Genomic DNA, 21382 nt, shown 5'->3' with positions numbered 1-21382 from the left:
CTTTGAGGTCTAGAGTTGCTAGGAAGTCTACCTGCCGCAGCAGTGGTAAGACTTGTTGCAGAGTGAGCATGTGAAAATGCTCTGATAAAATGTACTGGTTGAGGGACCTGAGGTCCAATATTGGTCTGAGAGACCCGTCCTTTTTGGGAATGAGGAAGTATAGTGAGTATACTCCTGTTCCTTGATGTTTTAATGGGACTGGTTCTATGGCCCCCTTTTGCAGCATACTGATGACCTCTTGCTGCAATAATGTTATATGTTCCTTTGACATTGGACGGTGTACGGGTGGTATGTTGGGTGGTGTGGTTGTGAGTTCTAGGCAATAGCCATGTTGGATAATTTGCCTGACCCACTTGTCTGTAGTGATGTTTAGCCAGACTGGTAGGAACTGTTGTAATCTTCCCCCGACTGGTGTTGTATGGTCTGGGGGTAGTGCCAAGAAGTCACTGTTTGGTATTAGTGGAGGATCTATTGGCATTGCCTCCACGCCCTCTGCCCTTGTTATTATTTCCTCGGTATCCACCACGATTAGTGTTTTTATTGTATGTGGATTGCGTATTACTTTTGTATGTGGAGGATTGCTGCGATGTATTACCTCGCGCTCCTCCTCTGTAGTTGGAGCGACGAAAGGAGCCTCTGTGTTGTTGTGACTGAAGAGCCCCCATTGAATTTGCAGTCTCTGTGTCCTTTTTCATTTTGTCCAGAATTGAGTCAACTGCTGCACCAAATAAAAAATCTGGATTGATTGGCTGGTTAAGAATTGTGGTCTGGACCTCACCCTTAAATCCAGATATGCGAAGCCATGCGTGTCTCCTAAGCAGTACGCTTGTGTTGATAGATCTGGCAGCTGTGTCTGCCGCGTCTAGAGCACACTTAATGGAGGCATTGGTAATGAACCTTCCCTCCTGTACAAGTTCATCGGCCTGCTCTTTGAAAGGCTCAGGTAAGTGTTGGAGAAGTGCTTCTAAACTGTCATAGTGCGCTCTGTCGTATCTAGCCAACAAGGCCTGAGTATTGGCAATTCTCCATGAGTTTGCTGCTTGAGCAGCTACTATCTTGCCTGATGCTTCTAAAATCTTTGACTCCTTATCAGGAGGAGGAGCCTCTCCAGTAGTTTGAGAATTAGCACGCTTACGTGCGTTGGAGACTACCAATGAGTCTAGAGGCAGTTGTCCCCTGATGTAAGTAGGGTCTAATGGTGCAGCCCTATACTTTTTCTCAATTCTAGGGTTGATGACACGTGCCCTAGCAGTGTCTCTGAATATGTCATTTGCGTGATTTAGGACCCCTTTTAACATGGGAAGTGTTTTGACACTTTTTTCTGATGTTGCAAGCGTATCAAACAGAAAATCTTCCTCTATAGGATCTGCATGCATTTCTACATTATGGTAGAGTGCTGCTCTATCTATTAATGAGTTGAATGCCACCGTGTCTTCTGTAGGTGATGGTTTAGCTGGGTATGCAGGTGTGTCTGTAATGGGTTGAGCCTCATCAGGGTCTGGGTCATCCCCCCATGGCTGTGAGTTGGGGTCTGCATCTGGGTTTTGTGGATATCCAAAATTAACATCTGTGTCATGATCTACATCTGGGTCGTAGTCAGAGCGTGTAGGTGAGTATGGTGCATATGGAGTAGTAGGCATAGCTGGAGAGATAGGCTCGAAAAGAATAGGAGAGGTTGCACAGTCTATTTTCTTTTTGAGTGGAATAATAGAAAAGTCTTCAGCAGGCGCTGGTCTTTTCTTCCTTTTGTAAACAGTCACTTTCCCAGTATTTGGGTGAATATATACTTTAGACTGATCTTCTGTAGAGGGGTCTGGATGGATGAACTCCTCTTCCACAGTCTTTTGCCTTTGCGCCAATGTTTTAGGTTTGACCTTTTTTGGTTCAATGCCTTTTTTTGGTTCGACCGGTTTCGGTGCCTGGATCTGCTTTTGAGGCTTTATGGGCAGTGTCTGTCCGACAGGTTTTGTTGGTGCAACGGATTTCACAGGTTGCACCACTTTTTTTGGCCCGATTGGTTTTGTTTGTTCGATAACCTTTATCGGGTGTCTTGGCTTGTTCGGCTGTAGAGGTGTCCTCGGAGCCTGTGGCTTCGGCTCTATGCCCTTCTTCGGATCGATGGGCTTCGGCTCGACCGTTCTTGGTTGGTCAACTTTTGGTTTCGCTTTCGGTGCGACGACCGCCTTGGGCGTAGCCCTTTTGCTTTCGTAGACAACCTTTTGTCCCTTTTCGGCTGTCGAACTGGATTTGTTCGAGTCGACGGGTCTTGGCTTCGAAGGTTTATATGGAACGCGGGCCTTCGGCTCGGCGCTCTTTGTGTTTATCACCTTCTGTTCGACGACGTTCGGTCCGAAGACTGTCGCGTCGATGACTTTCAGTTTCGGTTGAACCGCTCTTGGATTACGTGTCTCAGAAGGCTCTTTTTGTATATTCTTAGCCGGGCTGCATTGCGGGGCTATAGAATCAGTGTTTAGATCTTGGCTAAGGCCTGTTGGCGATGCCTCGACCTGAGTCTCTGATATTAGCATAGAGTCTGTGTGGGGCGGTGTACTCACGGTTCGCCCCCCGTTGTCATCGGAGTAGTCTTCGACAGCTATGATGTCTTGGTCGTATTCCTCGACCTCGACGATTTGTTCTTCCTCGTAGACATAATATTCAGAGCCGTGCTCGGAGTCTTGATCCTCTTCTTGATCCGAGTCTTCGACGTCAACTAGTTCTTCCTCGTCGTCAACTAGTTCTTCCTCGTCGTCGAAGATATTCTCGGGCTCCGGTGCCGACCTCTGCATCTCTTGCCTTGCCGCCCGCCAATTCCGGATCGTCTTCTTGGACCGGAACTGAGCACAAGGTAGGCAATCGCCTTTATTATGATCTGGTGATAAACATGTGTTGCATACAGGATGCTTATCTGTATGCGGAAACTTTGAGTTGCACTGCGGGCAATATTTGAATGGACCGTCGGTCCACGTGGCGTGAAGAAGGCCTAACAGCCCGATTCGATGACCGGAGTGCAAGTAGATTGTGAAGAAAGCTTTTTGGTACCGATCGAAAACAATACCAACGAATCCGAAGGCCTTTTGGCTTTTAGATAAGTTTATTTCGATTCCGAACTTGGAGTACAGGAAAATGCATCCGAACCCAATGGCGGAAAAAAACAATCTGAGGATGGAGAGGATGCCCATGCGCACTGTAGTCCAAGGGAGGAGCCACCTATCTCATGATACTTCGAAGACTCTTCCAGGACAACAATGTGCAATCATCCGGACCCAACACTAGGCAGCGATCTATGCACAGATATGAAGTCAGCAGCCCACATGCCTTGAACATATTAATATGATGACCAGATAGTAAATATGGATAAATACAATCGGAAATATATATTTTTTTTAACGAAATTTCATAAACTGGGAGCCCTAATTAACAGTCGGGGAAGTAGTGTGTGATCTTGGGCTCATTTTGCTCATAGTAGCACACTTTGCCGAAAGATGGTTCCATTGGCACTCTGAGCCAGTTTTTCTCCTTTTTCTCCTCTGGTGCAGAAGTCCAGTTCTTCCCCAACTAGTTCTTAAGCGGTGTAAGAGGACCAACGTGCCTGGTGCTGGGGAGATACCCACTAGTACTGGGGTCAACTGTAGGCAGAGTCCTTAGTCTAGGAGGGCATCAGGGGGTTCTTCCAGTTGTACATGGTTAACACCTCCTGTCCAAATGCCCACTCCAACAAAAAGCACCCTCTCCCCCTTGTGCAAGCCTTTTGTAATTGGGGCAGAAAGATCTAGACGCCAGGCCCCCTTGACCCATCATAGGGTGCCATATCTCCTCTCCACCCCTGTCCAAATTCTCCTGAAATGCAGGATGGCGTCATCCAGGAGTCACTAGTCACATTTCCTGCGAGAGCCTCAGCTCTGCCCCTTGCCAACCTCACTGCCAGGGCCTTTCCCACCAAAGCTTCAAAGAGGAGGCCCATCCTGTATTGACACCAGGGCTGGGTTACCTATTTTGTTCAGTAGTCTTGGGCTGTCCTATCCCTGGTAAAGGGCGACAGTTAACTGATAGATGCAGACTCTTCTACCCCTCCCTTTCCTGCACAGGAGCAGAGTCACGCATTGTTAATTGCTCCCTTTGTGTGAGGAAGCCTTTCTTCCAGCTTCTGGAGAGTAATGCAATTAACATGACCCAGAAGGACGCAAAAAAGCCTGGGCTTTGATTCCTAGCTGAGCCAGAGAAATATGACCATTCTGGAAGACCCAAAAGATGTACCGATACCTTCTTGGAACTTACAGGTTTGTTGATCTTAGTGCACATTTTCACCATATTTTGATATGTTACTGGACCATTTGTAGGCCAAAGGGAAGCAAAACAGCACTCTAAGGCAGATTTTCCCCAGTGTACATAATAAAATGTCACTGCACACAAAGCAGTAGACTACACTTGATTTGCCTATGAGTGTAAATTCCATAGTTCTACTGCTAGGTAGGAAAATGCCCTACTACCTAGCCAAGCTCGTTGAATAGGTAGAACTTTCAAGAGCTTGAATGCGGAAGACTGCAGAGACCGAAAGGGATGATAAGCCTGAATTTTTTTCTTTTAAGAAGTGACGTCCCATTTTGTGGAAAGCTTGATGGTTAATGCAGAGAGATTTAATGTAAATGCGAGAAGGAGCCAGAAGCCTATGGAGACGTGATAAGTGATCACAGATGTGAGCAAATTTGGGAATACGATAATAAGACACACTGTTCATGTTGGACAACAAGTAGGTGACAAGTCAAGAAATTGGGGAGACCATCATTTAGTGAGTTACAATAGTCCAAATGCTCTAGGATAAGAGCACGGGTGATTGTTCGCCGGAATAGAGGGGTAGAAAGGGTAGGATACATTTTGAAGCAGCCTCAAGTGGAAAAGCAGTCCGCTGAATTTTTTTAAATCTATGCCTTGAGAAATAAAGAACCATTCATCCAAATGCCTACGTTTCTCACTTCTTTTACTGGTAAGTTTGACCTAATTTAGGTGGCAACCAAGAGACAATGCCAGAAAAGGAATCCTAACCAAAAATAAAGATTTTGGTGCTCACTTTAAGTGATGTATTGGTCATCCATGAGACAAGCCTTGCGGCAATTTTGAAGACTGGAAACCGATGAGGTTGTATTTCGGTCAAGGCGAAGCAGAATATGGGTATCATCTGCATAAGCCATGAACTAGACGCTAAGGGAGCTGCTGGTCATGGCTACACCAACCATTAAACAGAGAGGAAGTTAATGAGGATCCTTGTGGTACTCCTGAAGCATTCTTTAAAAAGGAAGCTGAATAAAGTGGGAGACCCTCTGTTTGGGATCTACTGTAGAGATATTCCGAGACCCATTTAAGAGCATTATACGGAATGAAGGAAAGCTAGAGTTGTTCAATCAGAATAGTGTGAGATGGTATCCAATGTTGCTGAAAGATCAAGCAGTAATTGGGCTACTGCACTTCACAGATCTGCTAGCATATGCAGATCATCCAGAATGATCTACAGCAGTGATTCGGTGCAAAGCAGGCAATGAAAGCTCATTCGAAAGGGATCCAGAAAATGTCAATTTTCCAAATAAGAAGAAAGTTGGTTATTAAACTAATTTTCAATTATCCTTATTGGGAAAGGAAGTTGAGAGATGGGCGGTAGTTTTCGAGGACAGATGGATCAGCAGAATATTTTTTCTTTTTCAAAAAAGGCCCACTAGAGTATTTTCCAACAAGTGGGAACTGTCCCAGTGGTCAACAAGAGATTACAGATATTGGTAAGGACTGGGCCAACAGTCTGAGGAATAGACTAAGGGATAAGGACTGGGCAAGAATCAAGGGTGGAACCATATTTTATAGATGACAACAATTTTAGGGTTTTATATAGGGTGAGATGAATGAATTGAGATAGCAGTTGGGGGCTGTGGAATCTTGAGGGATTGGCGGAGTCTGGTATTTTGAATTTTAAAAAAAGATTAACAATTGCAATTTTTTTTAACCTTTTCTGACAAGAATGTGAAAAGAGAATAGCAAAGTTCTTGGGAGAGAGTAATGTGAAAATTACAACAGTACGAGCTGGCAAAGGGGTTAGCAATGGTATATAGTTCTTCAACCAAATTTGAGGAGTTCTTTTTTGGGAGCAAATTTAGAGTCACAAGCTCTGTGGAGAAGTGATTTATAGGTGCTAAGCGCAGCTTTGAATTGAGCTCGCTTTGATTAGGAGTAAGAATCTCCAGGATCATTAATCTTTTTTGCATATGTGCATCTGAATTTTTTGCTCATTTATGTACCAGGGTGCGTAGGACTGAGACGGGACCAAAGCATCTACAGTGGTCATAGGCCAGAAGATGATAATGTGGGGATGCTGAAAAGCAGAGAATCTGAAAACTCGGTGATCGACAATTTGCTTCAAATATGATTAGCTTTCCTGGTGCAAATGGGAGATTATTTGGCAGCCGCCTCAGACAGCACAGCAATTACTAAGGGAAGCATAAAATGGTCTGATCAAAGAAGGATGGGGAGGACTTGGTGTACACTAAAATGAGATAAAAGAAAATCAAGGGTATAACCTCAAGCATGGGGTTGACCATTCACTAACTGGGAAATCCCAATAAATTACAGGGTTCGAAAAAAGATGCTAATTGCGGAGACTGAATGCTTCTCCTCAGATGTTGGAGTCTCCCAGGAGGAGGAGAAGACAGGAAACCATCCAAGAAATTGGAAATATGTGAAATCATGGTCAGAATGTGTAGCCGGGTCGAAGGATCTATATACTAAAATAAACATCAAAGATTAGTTCAGGAAGAGTTCACCTTGTTGTAATGGCCCAACGTTTAATCATGACATGCCTCCTGAAAAATACAGCAAGGCTGTTGCATCTTATTGTGAAAGAAATATGAATGTTTTTATAACCTGGTGGTATGACTATCACAAAATTTGAAAATGATGCATCATGAGTACAGGTGTTCGCAGAGAAGAATAAACCAGGATTTTGCTCCGTAAGAACGTCACAAATCTTGGTGTTTATTAACTAAAATGCACTTAGAAATAGTCTGGTTATTTGCAAGGATGGGGTATCAGATTGTGTCCAAGTTAGTTGGTAAGATGGAAGACAGTGAAGAGGTAACTGGGAGTTGGCTGGTATAAGGGTTAAGAGAAAATAAAAGTGTTTATTTATTTATTTTTATGGTTTTATATAGCGCGAACAAGATCCTTGCAGATATCAGAGCGCTTTACAGAAACAGGAGGTGGGGTAGACAAACTCTTGGAGACATTATAATATTCGGTAGTGGGAGGGTTGCAAGGTAGGGTAGCAATCGCATAAGAGTATACACACTAATATCAATCAGGAAACAAAAAATTGGAGCTGTGCAGTGTCTTTGCTCCAGAGGCGATCGAATAAGATTTAAGCACCCTAGCGGGTGTTAGTAGAGCAATCAGGACATAGTATAAACCCTAGTAAACAAACTGGAAACCAATAATATAGAGTCCGTGCAATGGCTTTGATCCAGTAGCAGTCAAAAAAGAGTATAACACAGATAAACACTCAGGTAGCCGATAATATAGGGACCGTATAATGTCAATGTTCCAGTAACAATAGTGTTCAGGTAAACTTAGCCATAAGGATGGCTTTTACCTCTTTCTTGAAGAGAGCAGTGGAGGGGATAAGCCTAGTTTCTGGCGGGAGTGCATTCCAGATCCTAGGTGCCATTCCTGAGAAGGAGCGTTTGTATGTTTTTTCCTTCCGGAATCTACGAGGTTTCAGGAGGAGGTTTTTTGTGCTTCTGCTGGATCTTGAGCCTCCTGATACAGCCAGCTTGTTAGTGAGGTAGTTGGGTGACTTGTGGTGCACGGCAGAGTGTGTCATACAGGCAATTTTCAGCTGAACTCTGGCTTCAAAAGGCAGCCAGTTCAGGGCTTTTAAGTCAGGGGATATATGCGAGTGTTTTCTTGAGCCAGTGATGAGTCTCGCGGCTGCGTTCAGCGAGGCTCTTAGTGGTGCCGTTGTTGTTAGGGGCAGCCCGCTGAGAGCCACAATTCCATAGTCTATGCGAGGAATGACTAGGGCTTGTACAACAGTTTGGAAGTCCTTGGGTGGTAGGAAGGGTTTGAGTTTTCTCAGAGTGTTGATTTGGAAGTTGGCTCCTTTAGTTGCTTTGCTAATATGCTGCTGCATGTTGAGATTGGAGTCAAGTGTGATGCCAAGGGATTTCGCAGAGTCCACAATGGTGGGTTGGACATTGAGTGCGGTTAGATGAGTGAGCCAGGTTTGGGTGATGGCCTTTTTCGCCGGAGGTGAGATCAGAAGGAACTCAGTTTTCAGCGCTTTTAGTTTGAGGTGATTATCGGCCAACCATGCTTGGGTGTTTCTTAGTGTGGCGTTCAAAAGCTTGATGTCTTCCGGTGATTGTAGCTTGAGGTAGAGTTGAGTGTCATCGGCGTACATATGGAGGTGTACATTTGATGCTTGAAGCAGGGTAGTGAGTGGCTCCATGACGAGGTTGAACAATGTGGGGGATAGGGAGGAACCTTGAGGGACGCCAAGTGTTACGGGCACAGGTGAGGACAGTGCGTTGTTGATCTTGAACTTCTGAGACCGGTTGTGTAGAAAGGACGTGAACCATTTGAGAACAGTCCCGGATATGCCCATTCTGGTCTTTAAGATCTCCAGTAGATTCGTGTTTGACCGTATCGAATGCTGAGGAGAGATCAAGAAGGATGAGGAGGCAGGACTCATTGTGATCAAGGATTTGGAGGGCGTCATCGATTATGTGTGTCATAGCAGTTTCCGTGCTATGTTTTGCTCTGAATCCTGATTGGTGAGGGTTGAGGAGGTCAAACTGATCAATGTGTTTTGTCAATTGGAGTTGAACGCATTTTTCTAGCAATTTGGCCAGAGTGGGGATCTTGGTGATGGGGCGGTAATTGTTTAAGTCGGCCGGGTCAGCTGTGGGTTTCTTGAGTATAGGCGTGACTTGCCCTATCTTGAGGGAGTCTGGGATGAATCCTTGTTGAAGGGAACCGTTGATGATTTTAGTCCAGAGTGGAAGGAGCAGGGGGGTGAGGGCTTTAACAACATTGGCAGGTAGTGGGTCTGTGAGGTGATTAGCGGGCTTCAAGGTGCCGAGCAATTTGTGAATTGATTCTTCAGAATAGGTGTCGAAGGACGTCCATGAGGCGTTGTTTTTAGGTTGAGTGTTAGTTGAGCAGATGGAGCAGGAGTATAGACTTACATCCTTGAGGAGATCACATCTTATATTGTCGGTCTTTTGCTTGAAGAAAGTAGAAAAGTCCTCGCAGCTTGGAATATCATTTGTTGAGATGTTAGGTTGTGGAGGTTGAGTTTTGGTTTGGATTTTGACTAACTCGAACAGCTTTCTTGGTCGGTTTTTTGCTTGGTCCAGCTGTTGGCTAAAGAAGACTGATTTCGAGCGTTTGATTTTTCTGAAGTAGGCGTTTCTCTTATTCTTAAGCGTTTTAAGGTGCAGTGCTGAGGGGTCAGATCTCCAAGTGCGCTCTGCCATGCGCATAGCACGTCTGTCTTCATTGAGTCTACCATCATACCATGGGTTCGAGTTTTTGGTGGAGACTCTTTTCAGTTGCAGGGGGGCGGCTTCATTGATTATTGAGGAATAGGAATAGGTAAAGTCAAAACTTAGCCATTGACTCAGTAAAATGAAAGCAGCACTGGTGGTGCTGAACGCATCCAGACTTACCTTTGAAATCACTGTGCGTCCATGTCAACGGACATGTTGTATCACCCCTGCACATGACGTAAGCAGGTGAACAGGCCAGAAACCATCAGTGAATAGGCACCAATGTAAGACTGAGGCCAAACAAAAGACTAACTGGAGAACCACCATAGCTAGTGCAGGGACATCGGTAACTCCCTTACCACTACTAGGAAATAAAATGGAATCAAATTAAAGATAAGCAAAGGGAAATAAAATAAAGAAAAAAACAGAGTGATCCCCGATATAAAATGCCACACTCCTATACAGGCCGAAGAAAAACAGATTTGCCGGCATATTTTGAACCTCCCTCCTACTAGCTCCCATTTTATATTGCATTGGGAACTAAATGTGTCTAACGTTTCCGATCTAGTTAAGTTGGACCCGCGTTTGCTTTGGGTTAGCCTGTGGTCAAATGTGAGGCAAGCTTTAACAGGAAGATTATTTTACACTGTTTTAGTTCAGACAAGGGTCTTTCTATCCCCTGGATGAAATACATCTAGAAATCCTTTACCAATATTGGTTTTCCTGAAATGTTTACTGCACCGGTCACTTTAAGTAAATCTGAAAAGAGGTTGACGAACTCCTGCCAACCAAATATTTGTCTCACCCAAATATTCGGAGGGGGCTTTAAGTAAGTTCTCTGTTGGAAATGTTCTTTAGTTTTTAGCTTTGGGGAGATGGCACAGTGAGGAGATGGGGAAGATCACTGGGGGGGGGGAAGGGGGGGGAAGGGGGGGGCAGTTTATTGGCCGGTCCCTACGATGGGATGCTGGAACAATCTTTGTTGCACGTAATGTGTTTTTATAGATTTTATACAACTTTTTTTTTATGTTTTCTTGAACACATTTTAGAACCTCTAACTTTCTGGATATATAAAGATGCCCTAATGTATTTACAGCTTTTGGGCAACCCAGACGTTTGTTACAGTGTATGCTGCTTCCTTGAAATGTCAGTAAGAAGTAGAAGTCTATGGATGGCTGACAGGAGGCTATTGTGTGACTCCTAGGACTTGTTGTTTTCATACAAGTGAAACTGATTTTCCTTACTGTAAATGTACTTTATTTGAGAAGTTTTTATTACATGTATATGTGACTTTTCTTCAATCGAAAGGAAATTACTAAGTTTTAGTCATCACTTGTAAATGTATTTTATTCTCAAACAATGAATTGGCTTGTGTTCTTTTGTTTTTTTCTCTCCAGAAAATCGAATTAAGATATACTAAACTGAAATGAACTGCTACACTAATTCAATGAACTAAAAGAAAACCAGAAGACCGGTGTGGCCTGGCATCATGAGCTATATATGGAAAACAAAAAAGAAGTAGAAATAACATTAAGAGTAGGGTGTAAAAACGCCTTAAAAGCCAAAGGCGCGCAGGTTTTACCAACTAATCCAATGTCCTACCGAAGCAGCCATCTTATATTGCGCCTGCAAATGACCTAAGCAGTTGGGAGGGGATAATCATTTCTGTGAGGCGATCGTTCTTGTTATGGACTTGCCTGATGGTTTTTTGACTCTTGCCTTCGACCCTGCAGTCAAACTGTCTCTGGACACCGGGCATGTCTGTATCGGGTGTGCTAAAATGTCAACTATTGCTCCCAGGAGTGCAGGCGATGGTGTTGATGTCTCCTCTTCTAGAATCTTCCTTTTAAGGAGAGTGGAGAATCTCAAAAAAGAGTGAGCACCCTCTTTGGCCTGAATCTGCCGTTTCTTCCTCAAATCTTCTGCTGTGAGGTCTTCAAGTTTTTCCCTTAGGCAGATTACTTGCTCGTCTTTTAATGCTTTTGTAATTTTCTGACAAAAACTCAGTCTTTGACAAAAAGCGAGGAGGGTAAACAAACCACACAGACAAAATGAAGGCATTATTTATGTATTTAAATGAGAAAATACACATAATAAATTGTAGAACAAAGAAGGGAAATGCTTAACGTAAATATATACTGTTGATTAAAGGTGAAAAAGTGGTTCTAAGGGAAGTTCCGCCATATAATCGAGTTAAAAAACAGATGTTTTCTGGGTTCCTCTCAGCATGAGTCAGAAATCCAAGAACTGAGGCTGTGAAGCATACTGTTGGTACAGTGCATGCTGGGAGATGCAAGCTGCTGGCTATTGACATTGTAAACGACAAAGCCTTTTATTTATGTTTTAAAAACGAAAACAAAAATAAAAGGCATTGTTATTGGCAATGTGAATAGCTCAAACTTGTGTAAATGTGAGACCTATTGCATTGCAAATGCTTGTTGTATTTGGTTGTTAAGCTAGTACTAATGAGGTGAAATAATTACCCAGACAGTATTACCATGTGTAATAATGACAAAAGAGTTAAGTAATACTATCAAAAAATATGCCACATTATGCCACATTATTTGCCTTTGCAACAAAACCTGCCCCCACCCTTCCGACCCACCAGGGAAATGCCTGGTGCCCGCTACGGCCAGTCCGGCCATGATTGAAAGTGCATTTACATAGCGTTAACTACCCCTTACAAGACATTAATGTGCTTTACAGTGAGTTGCACAGTACCACAGGAAATCCCAGTTTAGTGGTTAGCCTAGTACATGATAGGTTAATAGGTTTAGCCTTGCGCATTCAGGGAAGTAATAACAGGCATCTTCGTTGGTTTCTTTGGGATAAATTAAAGTGAATTAAATGAGAGTACGAGCTTCGCAGCACCATGCATCATGGCTCTGTTCTCCGAAGAGGTGAATAGAAGGGCTAGAATGCACTGGGTATTATTGGATTTCATCGGGAGGAGGTTATGATCTACTGAAAAGGATTTCCTAACACCTTACTTTGGTGTTTTCTGTAACGCAGATTTCAGGTTTAGGCAGAAAGATCAGGAGCAGCGGGACATGGGGTAGACAATGAAGGCCTGATGTGCCATAAACTGGCTTTAGAGGAGAGGTCAGGGCAGCGCCATAGGCTGACAGAACTTGGCATCCTGACTCCCAGGTTCAGCCAGTCCACAGCCCTGTCAGCCCAAAGGGTCTTGAGCGTCTGATCTGAGCCCACCCAATATACCCACCCAGTTGCTTTCAGAAGAGGGCGGCCTCGCCTATACTGGACCACTTTCATGCAGATATGACCCGAGAATCTCACACCAACAGAGTCACTTCACCCATCATGCCAAGCTCAGTCACCACCCCGCAGAGTAGCAGAACACTGACCAGCCAGTTCTTGGTGGACCAAGTCATTTTGTGAGATAAAAAGGGTGGCCCGCGAACTGAGCCCCCCCCCCCCCTTTAATCCTATCCTGTTGGGATTCGCGCATCTCTTCAAAAACCCTCTAGCAGGCACACATGCAGCTAATCTTCCACGGGAATTAAAAACAATTCTTCCACATGCAAAAATGGGCGGTTCACGTGGAAGGCTGATAAGGCAGTGGCGTAACGTAAAATAATGTCCCCGCTCTACCCGAATGTGAAGAGAGGGGTCCCTCGACTCGCCTATATCTCCCAGATATTCATTGCCTTAGGGGTGAATGTGGCCGAGCTGAAGGGCTCCACTTCACCACCGGTGCGTGCATTACAAGTCCCTGAGCAGGGAAGGGCAAGTGCGACATGGCAGATGTGTCAATTTGCCAACTATATACGGGAGGTTGCCGATTTAAGCAAACGTTTTTTAAGATTCATTTTCTTGCTGGTAATACGTTTACATTGGAAATCGAAGTAAAAAAAACCTGCAATTGTATCTTTATTCCTTCCGTTTGAGCGCTCACAGATGTTGCCATATATGCACCTGACTGCACCAGACTTGAAAGTCCCTCACAAGCTCGTCGTAAAATGGAGACAAGCCCCCATGCGCACCTCTGGTGCGGCCTCTGTACAGGTATCCCAAAGTCCACCTCTCGTTACCCCCAGCGGCACCTCCCACCCGGAAACGATGGCCTTCTGCGAGAGAGGTAATGAGGTCTCTGTTTTCGCACTGCAGTTTATTCCGGGATTAGCTCTTACGAAACAGAAAGACTTGACATGTTACCTAGGGGAGCAGGGCTGAGACATATGCGGGGGTCAGTACTGACTTCGTCCGGCTCCGTCGGGTCCGCTGCATCCGCTGCTCTGGCGGCGCAGCCAGACCCCGGGCTGCAAGTGTTTGTTTTAGTGCAGGCGGCTTCCCTCTCACGCGCACCTGCACTACCGGTTTAGTGTCCGTGCCATGCCTAGAACACACACACACCCTTTTCTGAATCGTTTTTGGCCACTACAGGTGTGGCAGGGTATACTCAGACATGAGTCCCTTGCTCACTGCACCACCAGGATTCAAGCAAGCCGGGCCGACGACGGCTGAAATGCCAGAAACCGGTCCCCGGAAGCTTGCGTCCTTTCCTGTAAAGAATTGGCTTGGTAGTTTGGTCTGCCCTGTTCCCATGATACACTGGGCCAGGGACAGACTAATTTGCATATAGCCAGGTTCTGAACTGGGGTGATGCAGTGAGCTAAAAAACGGTGATGGATCAAGCCCTGATCTATGGACTGGGTAGGAGTGTCTTGATTAATTCAGATACTCTGTCCATCACCACCCCCTTTTCTGAATCGTTTTTGGCCACTACAGGTGTGGCAGGGTATACTCAGACATGAGTCCCTTGCTCACTGCACCACCAGGATTCAAGCAAGCCGGGCCGACGACGGCTGAAATGCCAGAAACCGGTCCCCGGAAGCTTGCGTCCTTTCCGGTAAAGAATTGGCTTGGTAGTTTGGTCTGCCTTGTTCCCATGATACACTGGGCCAGGGACAGACTAATTTGCATATAGCCAGGTTCTGAACTGGGGTGATGCAGTGAGCTAAAAAACGGTGATGGATCAAGCCCTGATCTATGGACTGGGTAGGAGTGTCTTGATTAATTCAGATACTCTGTCCATCACCACCCCCTTTTCTGAATCGTAGAACACACACACAGCACACCTGCTCCGGGAACGGTAAGGGACAGCCGCGGTTTATGTGCACAGTTAAGCAGGAGCATAGCGGGTGCAGTAGCGCTGGGGTCCTGAGATGTAGGGGGCCCTGCGCACTGTAATCATGGCTTCCTCTAACTACCATCTCAAACTACCATACATGTAGCCGCCGAGCTCCTTAGTTCTGTTCTCCAACTCGGAATCTGGCACTTGATCACCCAAAAGAATGGATGAAAGGCCTCATCCCCTGAAGCATTAGAGTATAGGTGAAAATACCCTAAAGGGAATGTGAGAGCTTGCCTGACAAGGCGAGTGTGGTCCTGTGAAAGGGCAGCAGAGCCGGGCCAGGCAGGACGATATGTTAATAAACAAGTCTGTGTAGAGGGTCGCATCACCACCCCTAGCATCGCTGAGCTGAGAACTGCACATTCGGGCGGGGAGGAGACCTGGGAGGGGCGAGGGCTGTCCACGCATGCGCGGTAAATGTTACATTTTGCGTGCGCTGTGGCTCGCGAATGGTGGATGCAGCGCCTGTCAACTTCCAGGGCTCCCGTGATGGAGAGGGAGCCCCGGCACCAAAGAGGAACGAGATAGCAGTGCGAGGCTCCTATGCCTAAGGAGGAAGCCCTGCATCGTGCTGCTAGAAATATTGAGGAGCTGGAGATTGACGGGGGGGCTTGGTCGGGCGGGCAGCCACTCTTAGTGGCGCGGGGAAAACGCAGTTGTACTGTATGAAAGGAGCACTTCTGTGCGCGGTGATGGGCAGTGGAGCAAACGGCGGAAGGGGGAAGGAAAGTGAAAGTGAGCAGGAGGCTTGCAGGGGAGACAGGAGATGGGTGTGTGCGCGTATGTTTCAGGCATGCTGTCTGCGCGCGACCTGATCTGATTCCTGAGGCTGCACATGCTCATCTCCTGTCTCCTGGGAAGCAGAGCCGACGACAATAGGTCTTCCTGCGACAGGGCTTCACCCTGTATCGCAGGTGCGAGACCTAAAAACGGGCTATGTTTAGCAGCCTGTGCCCAAGTTTTTAAGATTCTCATGGTGGTTCTAATGTTTAGCCCGAGCTATGGGAAGCCACACGTCTGGGCTCTCTCTTTCAGTCTTTAGCAAGCTGCTGTCCATTGCAGGACCACAAGGGTAGGCAGCCAGCCGTTTGCCATCTTTACAGGATGAGACTACAAATCACCACAAAGGTGCCCCTAGGATAGAGGCCTTCAAATAGTGCTGGTGCCCCCTCTGGCATTGTGCATGGGTGCAATTTACAAGTATGACGCAGACACTATTCAAATCAATAACAGTATGGTACAAATGTAGTCAGAGTATACAGAACACAAAAGATACATTTGTTGTCTTCAGGTGTAGTGTTTTATTTGATCCTCTTCTTTTAGCCTTGGCCAACACGTGTTTCGTCTTTTGGGGAGAGGTGGGGGGCATACCCCTACGACTTACTCTGGGCTGTTGTCTTTAAAACATTCCTGTGTTTAGACCTCCGGACTGTGCAGTATAGGACGTCAGTCAATCTAGACTTCATAAATATATATGATCGACGCAGAGTAGTCACAAATTCAATTATGCGCACCGACATCTGGGTTGAATCCATCATCATTCTTTAACTCACTTCGCCACCCGTTCAGTCACAGCTATATCCATGAAGGATTCAAAACTGATCTGTGACTGGGGGCGAGTGTCTGAAAAGTTTCAGCACTCCGTCCATCATCTCCTTGTGTTTGCTTTGTTCGCCCTAAGTTGGCAGGGTATTCCCAGACGTGGGTCTCTTGCTCACTTTGCCACTGGATTCAAGCTAGCCTGGCTGATGAGGGCTGTTAGCAGAAACCTGTCCCAGGATGCTTGTTTCCGGTCCAGGGAAGACATGGCTTTGCAGTTTGGGCTGGAATGTTCCCATGAGGCACAGGGTCAAGACTGATTTGCATATAGCTGTGTCTGAACTGGGGTTGCGCAGTGAGCTAAAGAACGATGATGGATTCTCAACCCAGATCTGTGACTGGGGGTGAATGTCTGAAAAGGTACATTTCTCCGTCCATCATCTCCTTGTGTTTGCTCAGAAGATATAAAAGGCAACTTCTGGCACACATAAAATCGGGTTTGTTTGCTTTGGAATCGGATGTAGCGACTGACTTATCAAAGGAAGCCAATTTACTTGCAATTGTCAAATACTGCCATGGGCCTTTAATTTTAGAAGATTTCTTGTTCTGCAAGCCAAAGAAGGGGGTTGAAACCACCATTAGACCTTTTTGACATTTTTAACAACTTTGTGTGTGTCATGGGCTTAAAAATGTTAAAACTGTGTTGGAATCTGCACAGATGGTGCTCCTTCAATGTGTGGTGTGAGGGCAGGCTTTAAACCCAAAGTGTTGAAAGTGGCTACACATAATATGTGGTTACTTTATATGATACAACAGGAAGTTCTTCATGTCCAAAACATGGACGCTGAACTGGAGGATGTGCTGAATTCTGCAGTGAAAATTGATAATTCCATTAAGACTCACCCCAGAAGAGCTCGTCTGTTCACAATTTTATGTGGAGAAATGGGAGCAGAACATGATGGTTTGTTATTTCACAAAAGACATCTGAGGATTATCCTGTAATAAGGTGAAAAACCAAATGTTTTAACTTCCGAATGAAGTATGCTAATTCCTTCTGGATTTGGGCCCTTGCAAAGCAGAGCAACAGTGTAGCCCCTGCTGGTTGTACTTTTAGCATACCTTGCTGACATTTGATTAATTAAATTCTCCAAATCTATCTTTGCAAGAAGCTGTATTCCATTTACCATGAATAAAAAAAATCTGCTTTAAAAAAGAAGCTGAGTTATAGATTAGATTAACTGAGGCTGGCCTACTTGAGACCATTCCAATGTTTGTCAAAGGCTCTTGAGGAAAACGAATTTGACCTTCAAGTGTTGGTGACCTAATACAAAATCATCTGACTTCTCTTAGGGAGAGCTGACAAAAGTATTTTCCAGAGGAAAATGATATCAATGATTGGTTCTTTCTGCCTTTTATGGCGGAGATGGGGACACTTCTTCCAATTTGCCTTCAGGAAGAACTGAGGTTCACAGTGACCGTGCCCTGCAGACACAATTCAGCAAAGTCTCACTGGCTGAGTGTTAGCTGAAACACTCAGCTTTAAGAGAAATTGCCTTTAAATCTCTTCTGCCTTTGAGCTCATCATGTTTATGTGAGATTGGGTTTGCCGCTCTTGCAGTATTGAAGTCAAAGTATTGCTCAAGTCTGGAAATAGAGCACAACCGGAGGATGGGAGTAGCAAGAATCCATCCACAGATTGACCGGCTCTGTGCAAAAAAACAGGCACGTACATTGCATTCATTCTGAAATATATTATCAGAATATGCTACGAAAATTTTGTTTTGTGTGTTGAAAATACATAGATACCAAGTTTACAGATTGCTTATGTGAGACATTTCCACGGTTTCAAGGTACTTCTGAGTGACTTCTACTGCCAAATGAGTGACATTGAGTGACACTTACTCTCGTGTAAACCCAAAGAAAGAAGACAAGAAAATCATAAAAGTATTACTAAACCATGATGTGGGTACGCTCTGTCAGTCACAGACAACACATTTCCATTGTAATAGCCACTAACTGCACAGTTTTACTGATAAACCTCCATAATGCACAAACGGGAATGTGTGCAAATCGAGTTCCACCAAATGTTTCATTTGTGCTTCAAAAAGTGTACTGATTTGTTTTGATCCTATTGAAATGTTTGTTTCCATCACTTTCAGAATTGCAAAATAATGTGCTTCATTTGTTCTTTTCGAATTGCTGATATATTTTTAAAGAAACGGTATAGTTAATGTACTTATATAAATGTTGTGGGCTTGGGAAAAATAGCATATTGAAGCCTTTCCCACTTACTATACCCAGCACGATTATGGTATAGTTCACTTTAGAAAATCCTCTAACTTTTCTGTTCAAGAAAAGGAATCTCCAAACTCACTTAAGAGAATAGGCCGGGATTTGTCATCAGCCATTACCAAAGTGAGGAAATTCCACAGGCCTCCCAACAGCTCTTTTAAATCACCTCAAATATCATGCTGCGGCTGCTCTGGTAGGTAGTCTCTTTCGCCTTGTGGGGGTGAGGAGGGGATATGGATGGGCCTCTGTTCTTTATGTCTTGTTGACCACTCTAGATGAGATAAAAACAACAACAGGGAATGCTTTTCACACCTGGGGCTACAATCACGCCTCACTAATTCCTTTGCGTGCAGAGAGCTGGCACTTGTTTTGGCGTCAGGCGCACCTGTGTTTCACTGCCGGCTCTTTATTGCTTATATGTTCTGCACCCGATTCACCTAAATAGAATGTAAGCGAAGTAAATACACAGACAGTTGAACTTCCCCCTGATTCATTGGAGGGCAGACACAGCACCATCAACATTTGTTGATTTTGCTCACACGTGTCACTTTGCGCTGAGAATAACCATGTGGGCTGCTAAGAGACTCCTAAGCAGTTCAGTCAGTGCCAGTTTAAACAACAAGGACGTGCTAGTGCGTGGTGTGTATTTTAAGTTTGTAAAACTAGAGGCAGGCTCTTGGCAGCAGCAACGCTGGCACTGTCTGAAAAGACAGCTTTAGCACTCTGACTATAATGCGTGACTAATGCATTTCAGTGCGGTGATGGGGACAACAGCACTAAAATGTGTTAGTCTAACCCCCGATTCGTGGTACTTGGCAGGGCTGAAAATAAGCAGAACTGAACATTTCTGTGTTATTTTTTTTGAAGACTTTTCTTTTAAACTGTGTACTCAGTAGGCCACTGGCATTTAATATTTTTTACCACTAGAAAAAAATGATTTCTTAAAATAGGATTTGGTGGTGAGAATGATCATCGACCATCCTAACTACAATTTTACAGAAATGTCATCAACTGGGGACCGGACTCCTAAAAAAAAAAAAAAAATTAAAAAAAATTTGACAGGGGGCTATGCATAAAAAAAAAGGTTTGAAGCGCTCTGCGCCAAACCGAGCTGCACCCAGAGGTGTCGCGCTCACTCCGGCTCTCACAGCCCGGAGGCTCCCACACTCTCTGCAGCAAATGTTCTTCTCTTTGGGTCTGAAAGTTATGCAGCTCAGTTTCGCTGTGATCTACCCCTCCTGCACTCATTGGGGTTCCCGAGTTTGCTGGCCACACCATAGACAACCAGCTCTGCAAATACAGTCTAAAAGCAATAAACGAGCCACGTGATGGCGAGAACTGAGGATTATGTGCTTTTACGCCCGGGAACTCTAAAACACTAGTCCAGTATTACAGAATTCCTCGCCCCCCCCATAAAGAAAATCTGAACTGTAGAACAATCAGGGGCAGCACTTACTGGCATGTAGAGGCGCACTCGGCGGTCAGTGCAAGGTCTGATCGGGGCTCACGTTCATAGTCTTGTAAATCTCCGTCAAGATTAGAAGAGCAGTATCTTCAGATTCCCTGGGGAAATATATGACGGATACAAGTTAACCGTTTTCCAAAGGTTTCCATTTTATCATCACAAGAACAGGAGTAGCTGAAAAGACACTTCAGTCATATTAGTAATAAGACCAGTTACACTGACATGGGGTCAAAGGTAATAATATATGAAACTCTCACTGTACATCCTGTCTCAAGTGCAGTGACGACACCCGTCGTCTCAGTAGGAGCACAAGAACATATGCGGACAAAAAAATAATGCTGATGTTTAACTCCGGAAAAGCGAACCAAGACTGCCCTCTAGTGGGAAATATACATAAACACTCATTATCGCAGGAGCACCTTAGCAAACACAGGTCAACTTTCAGTCCACCAACCATTTTCTCGCTGGGCTAGAGGCCGGATTCGAATGACCAGGCGGCTCCTGGTGCCTCCGACACTCTCCCCAGCTCCTAGATAGTTAATTGCAGCAGTCAAGATAAAGGAAAGAGAGGGCGGGTGTAGAGAAAGCGAGCAGTGAGGGAGAAGAGGAGAGAAAAGAAGCGAGAGAATGGAAGAGAGGTTGTGCGAGGAGACAAAGAGTGGTTTGAGCATGTTTGCCAGGGCTGCTTTTGATTCCCGAGTCCCGGCACGACAGAAAGATGCTGTAGTCTTGGTGTTTGTGAACCACACATCTGCCACCGAGGAGGGCTCCAGCGAGCATGTACATTCACGCACAGTGCCGTTCGGGTGTCTGTTGTATAGATAAATATACCTTTGCAACAAAAAGCGCTTCTGACTGAGTGATGATTATCTGGCAAGTGTATGTGGTGTAACTGTTCCGAACATAAAGCGTCCGAAAACCTGAATGTACCAGAATCACGTGTCCCCATCTTTTCCCCAGCATCCACCCAGGATAAGAAGATAATCTCCACAATGGAGTTTACCGAGCAGCACTGGTAACAACCATTGTTCTCATTCAAGCGAAGCTGCGACATTAAGGATATGATGGTACGCTCCAAACAGATAAAAGACATCCCTGCTGTCGGACCAGTGGTTGGCGATCATACTTGTGTGAGATGCTCAGCAAGTTTTTTATTCACACAGCCAAAGTAGTAGATGTTGCACTGGATAACCATGGAATTGTAGAAGGTTTTGTACGTGTATACTAAAATGTGCATTCATATTAGTCATTCTGCGCCTCAATTCACGTGCATACTGATATGGCGCGAATACAATTGCAATACATTATTGGGTCAAAGTGTGTTTTTCTGGCTTGGGCTATCTAGGCCTCAGTTAGGCAACAACACCATCTTGTTGAAAATGATTCCCATATCAATGTTCATTCTGT

General features: G+C 45.0%; 2 protein-coding genes across 2 annotated transcripts in view; both read right to left on the bottom strand.

Annotated features, from left to right (window-relative positions):
* LOC147712168 (uncharacterized) overlaps positions 1-3050 on the bottom strand; it is a 58866-nt gene extending 55816 nt beyond the window's left edge. Inside the window, exon 1 of the mRNA XM_086922939.1 lies at positions 1213-3050. Within this exon, the coding sequence (XP_086779065.1) occupies positions 1213-2786 (1574 nt within the window). The 5' untranslated portion in view covers positions 2787-3050. The remainder of the gene's footprint in view (positions 1-1212) is intronic.
* The window catches only part of SEC23IP (SEC23 interacting protein), a 148617-nt gene that overhangs the window by 25853 nt on the left and 101382 nt on the right, over positions 1-21382 (bottom strand). The window contains exon 5 of the mRNA XM_086922940.1: positions 19967-20073. Coding sequence (XP_086779066.1) covers positions 19992-20073 — 82 coding nt within the window. The 3' untranslated portion in view covers positions 19967-19991. The remainder of the gene's footprint in view (positions 1-19966; positions 20074-21382) is intronic.

The sequence above is a fragment of the Lissotriton vulgaris genome, chromosome 5 (genome assembly GCF_964263255.1).
Source record: "Lissotriton vulgaris chromosome 5, aLisVul1.2, whole genome shotgun sequence".
Taxonomy (NCBI): Eukaryota; Metazoa; Chordata; class Amphibia; order Caudata; family Salamandridae; genus Lissotriton; species Lissotriton vulgaris.
Note: the sequence above shows the minus strand (reverse complement) of the source record. Positions and strands in the feature narration are given on the sequence as shown.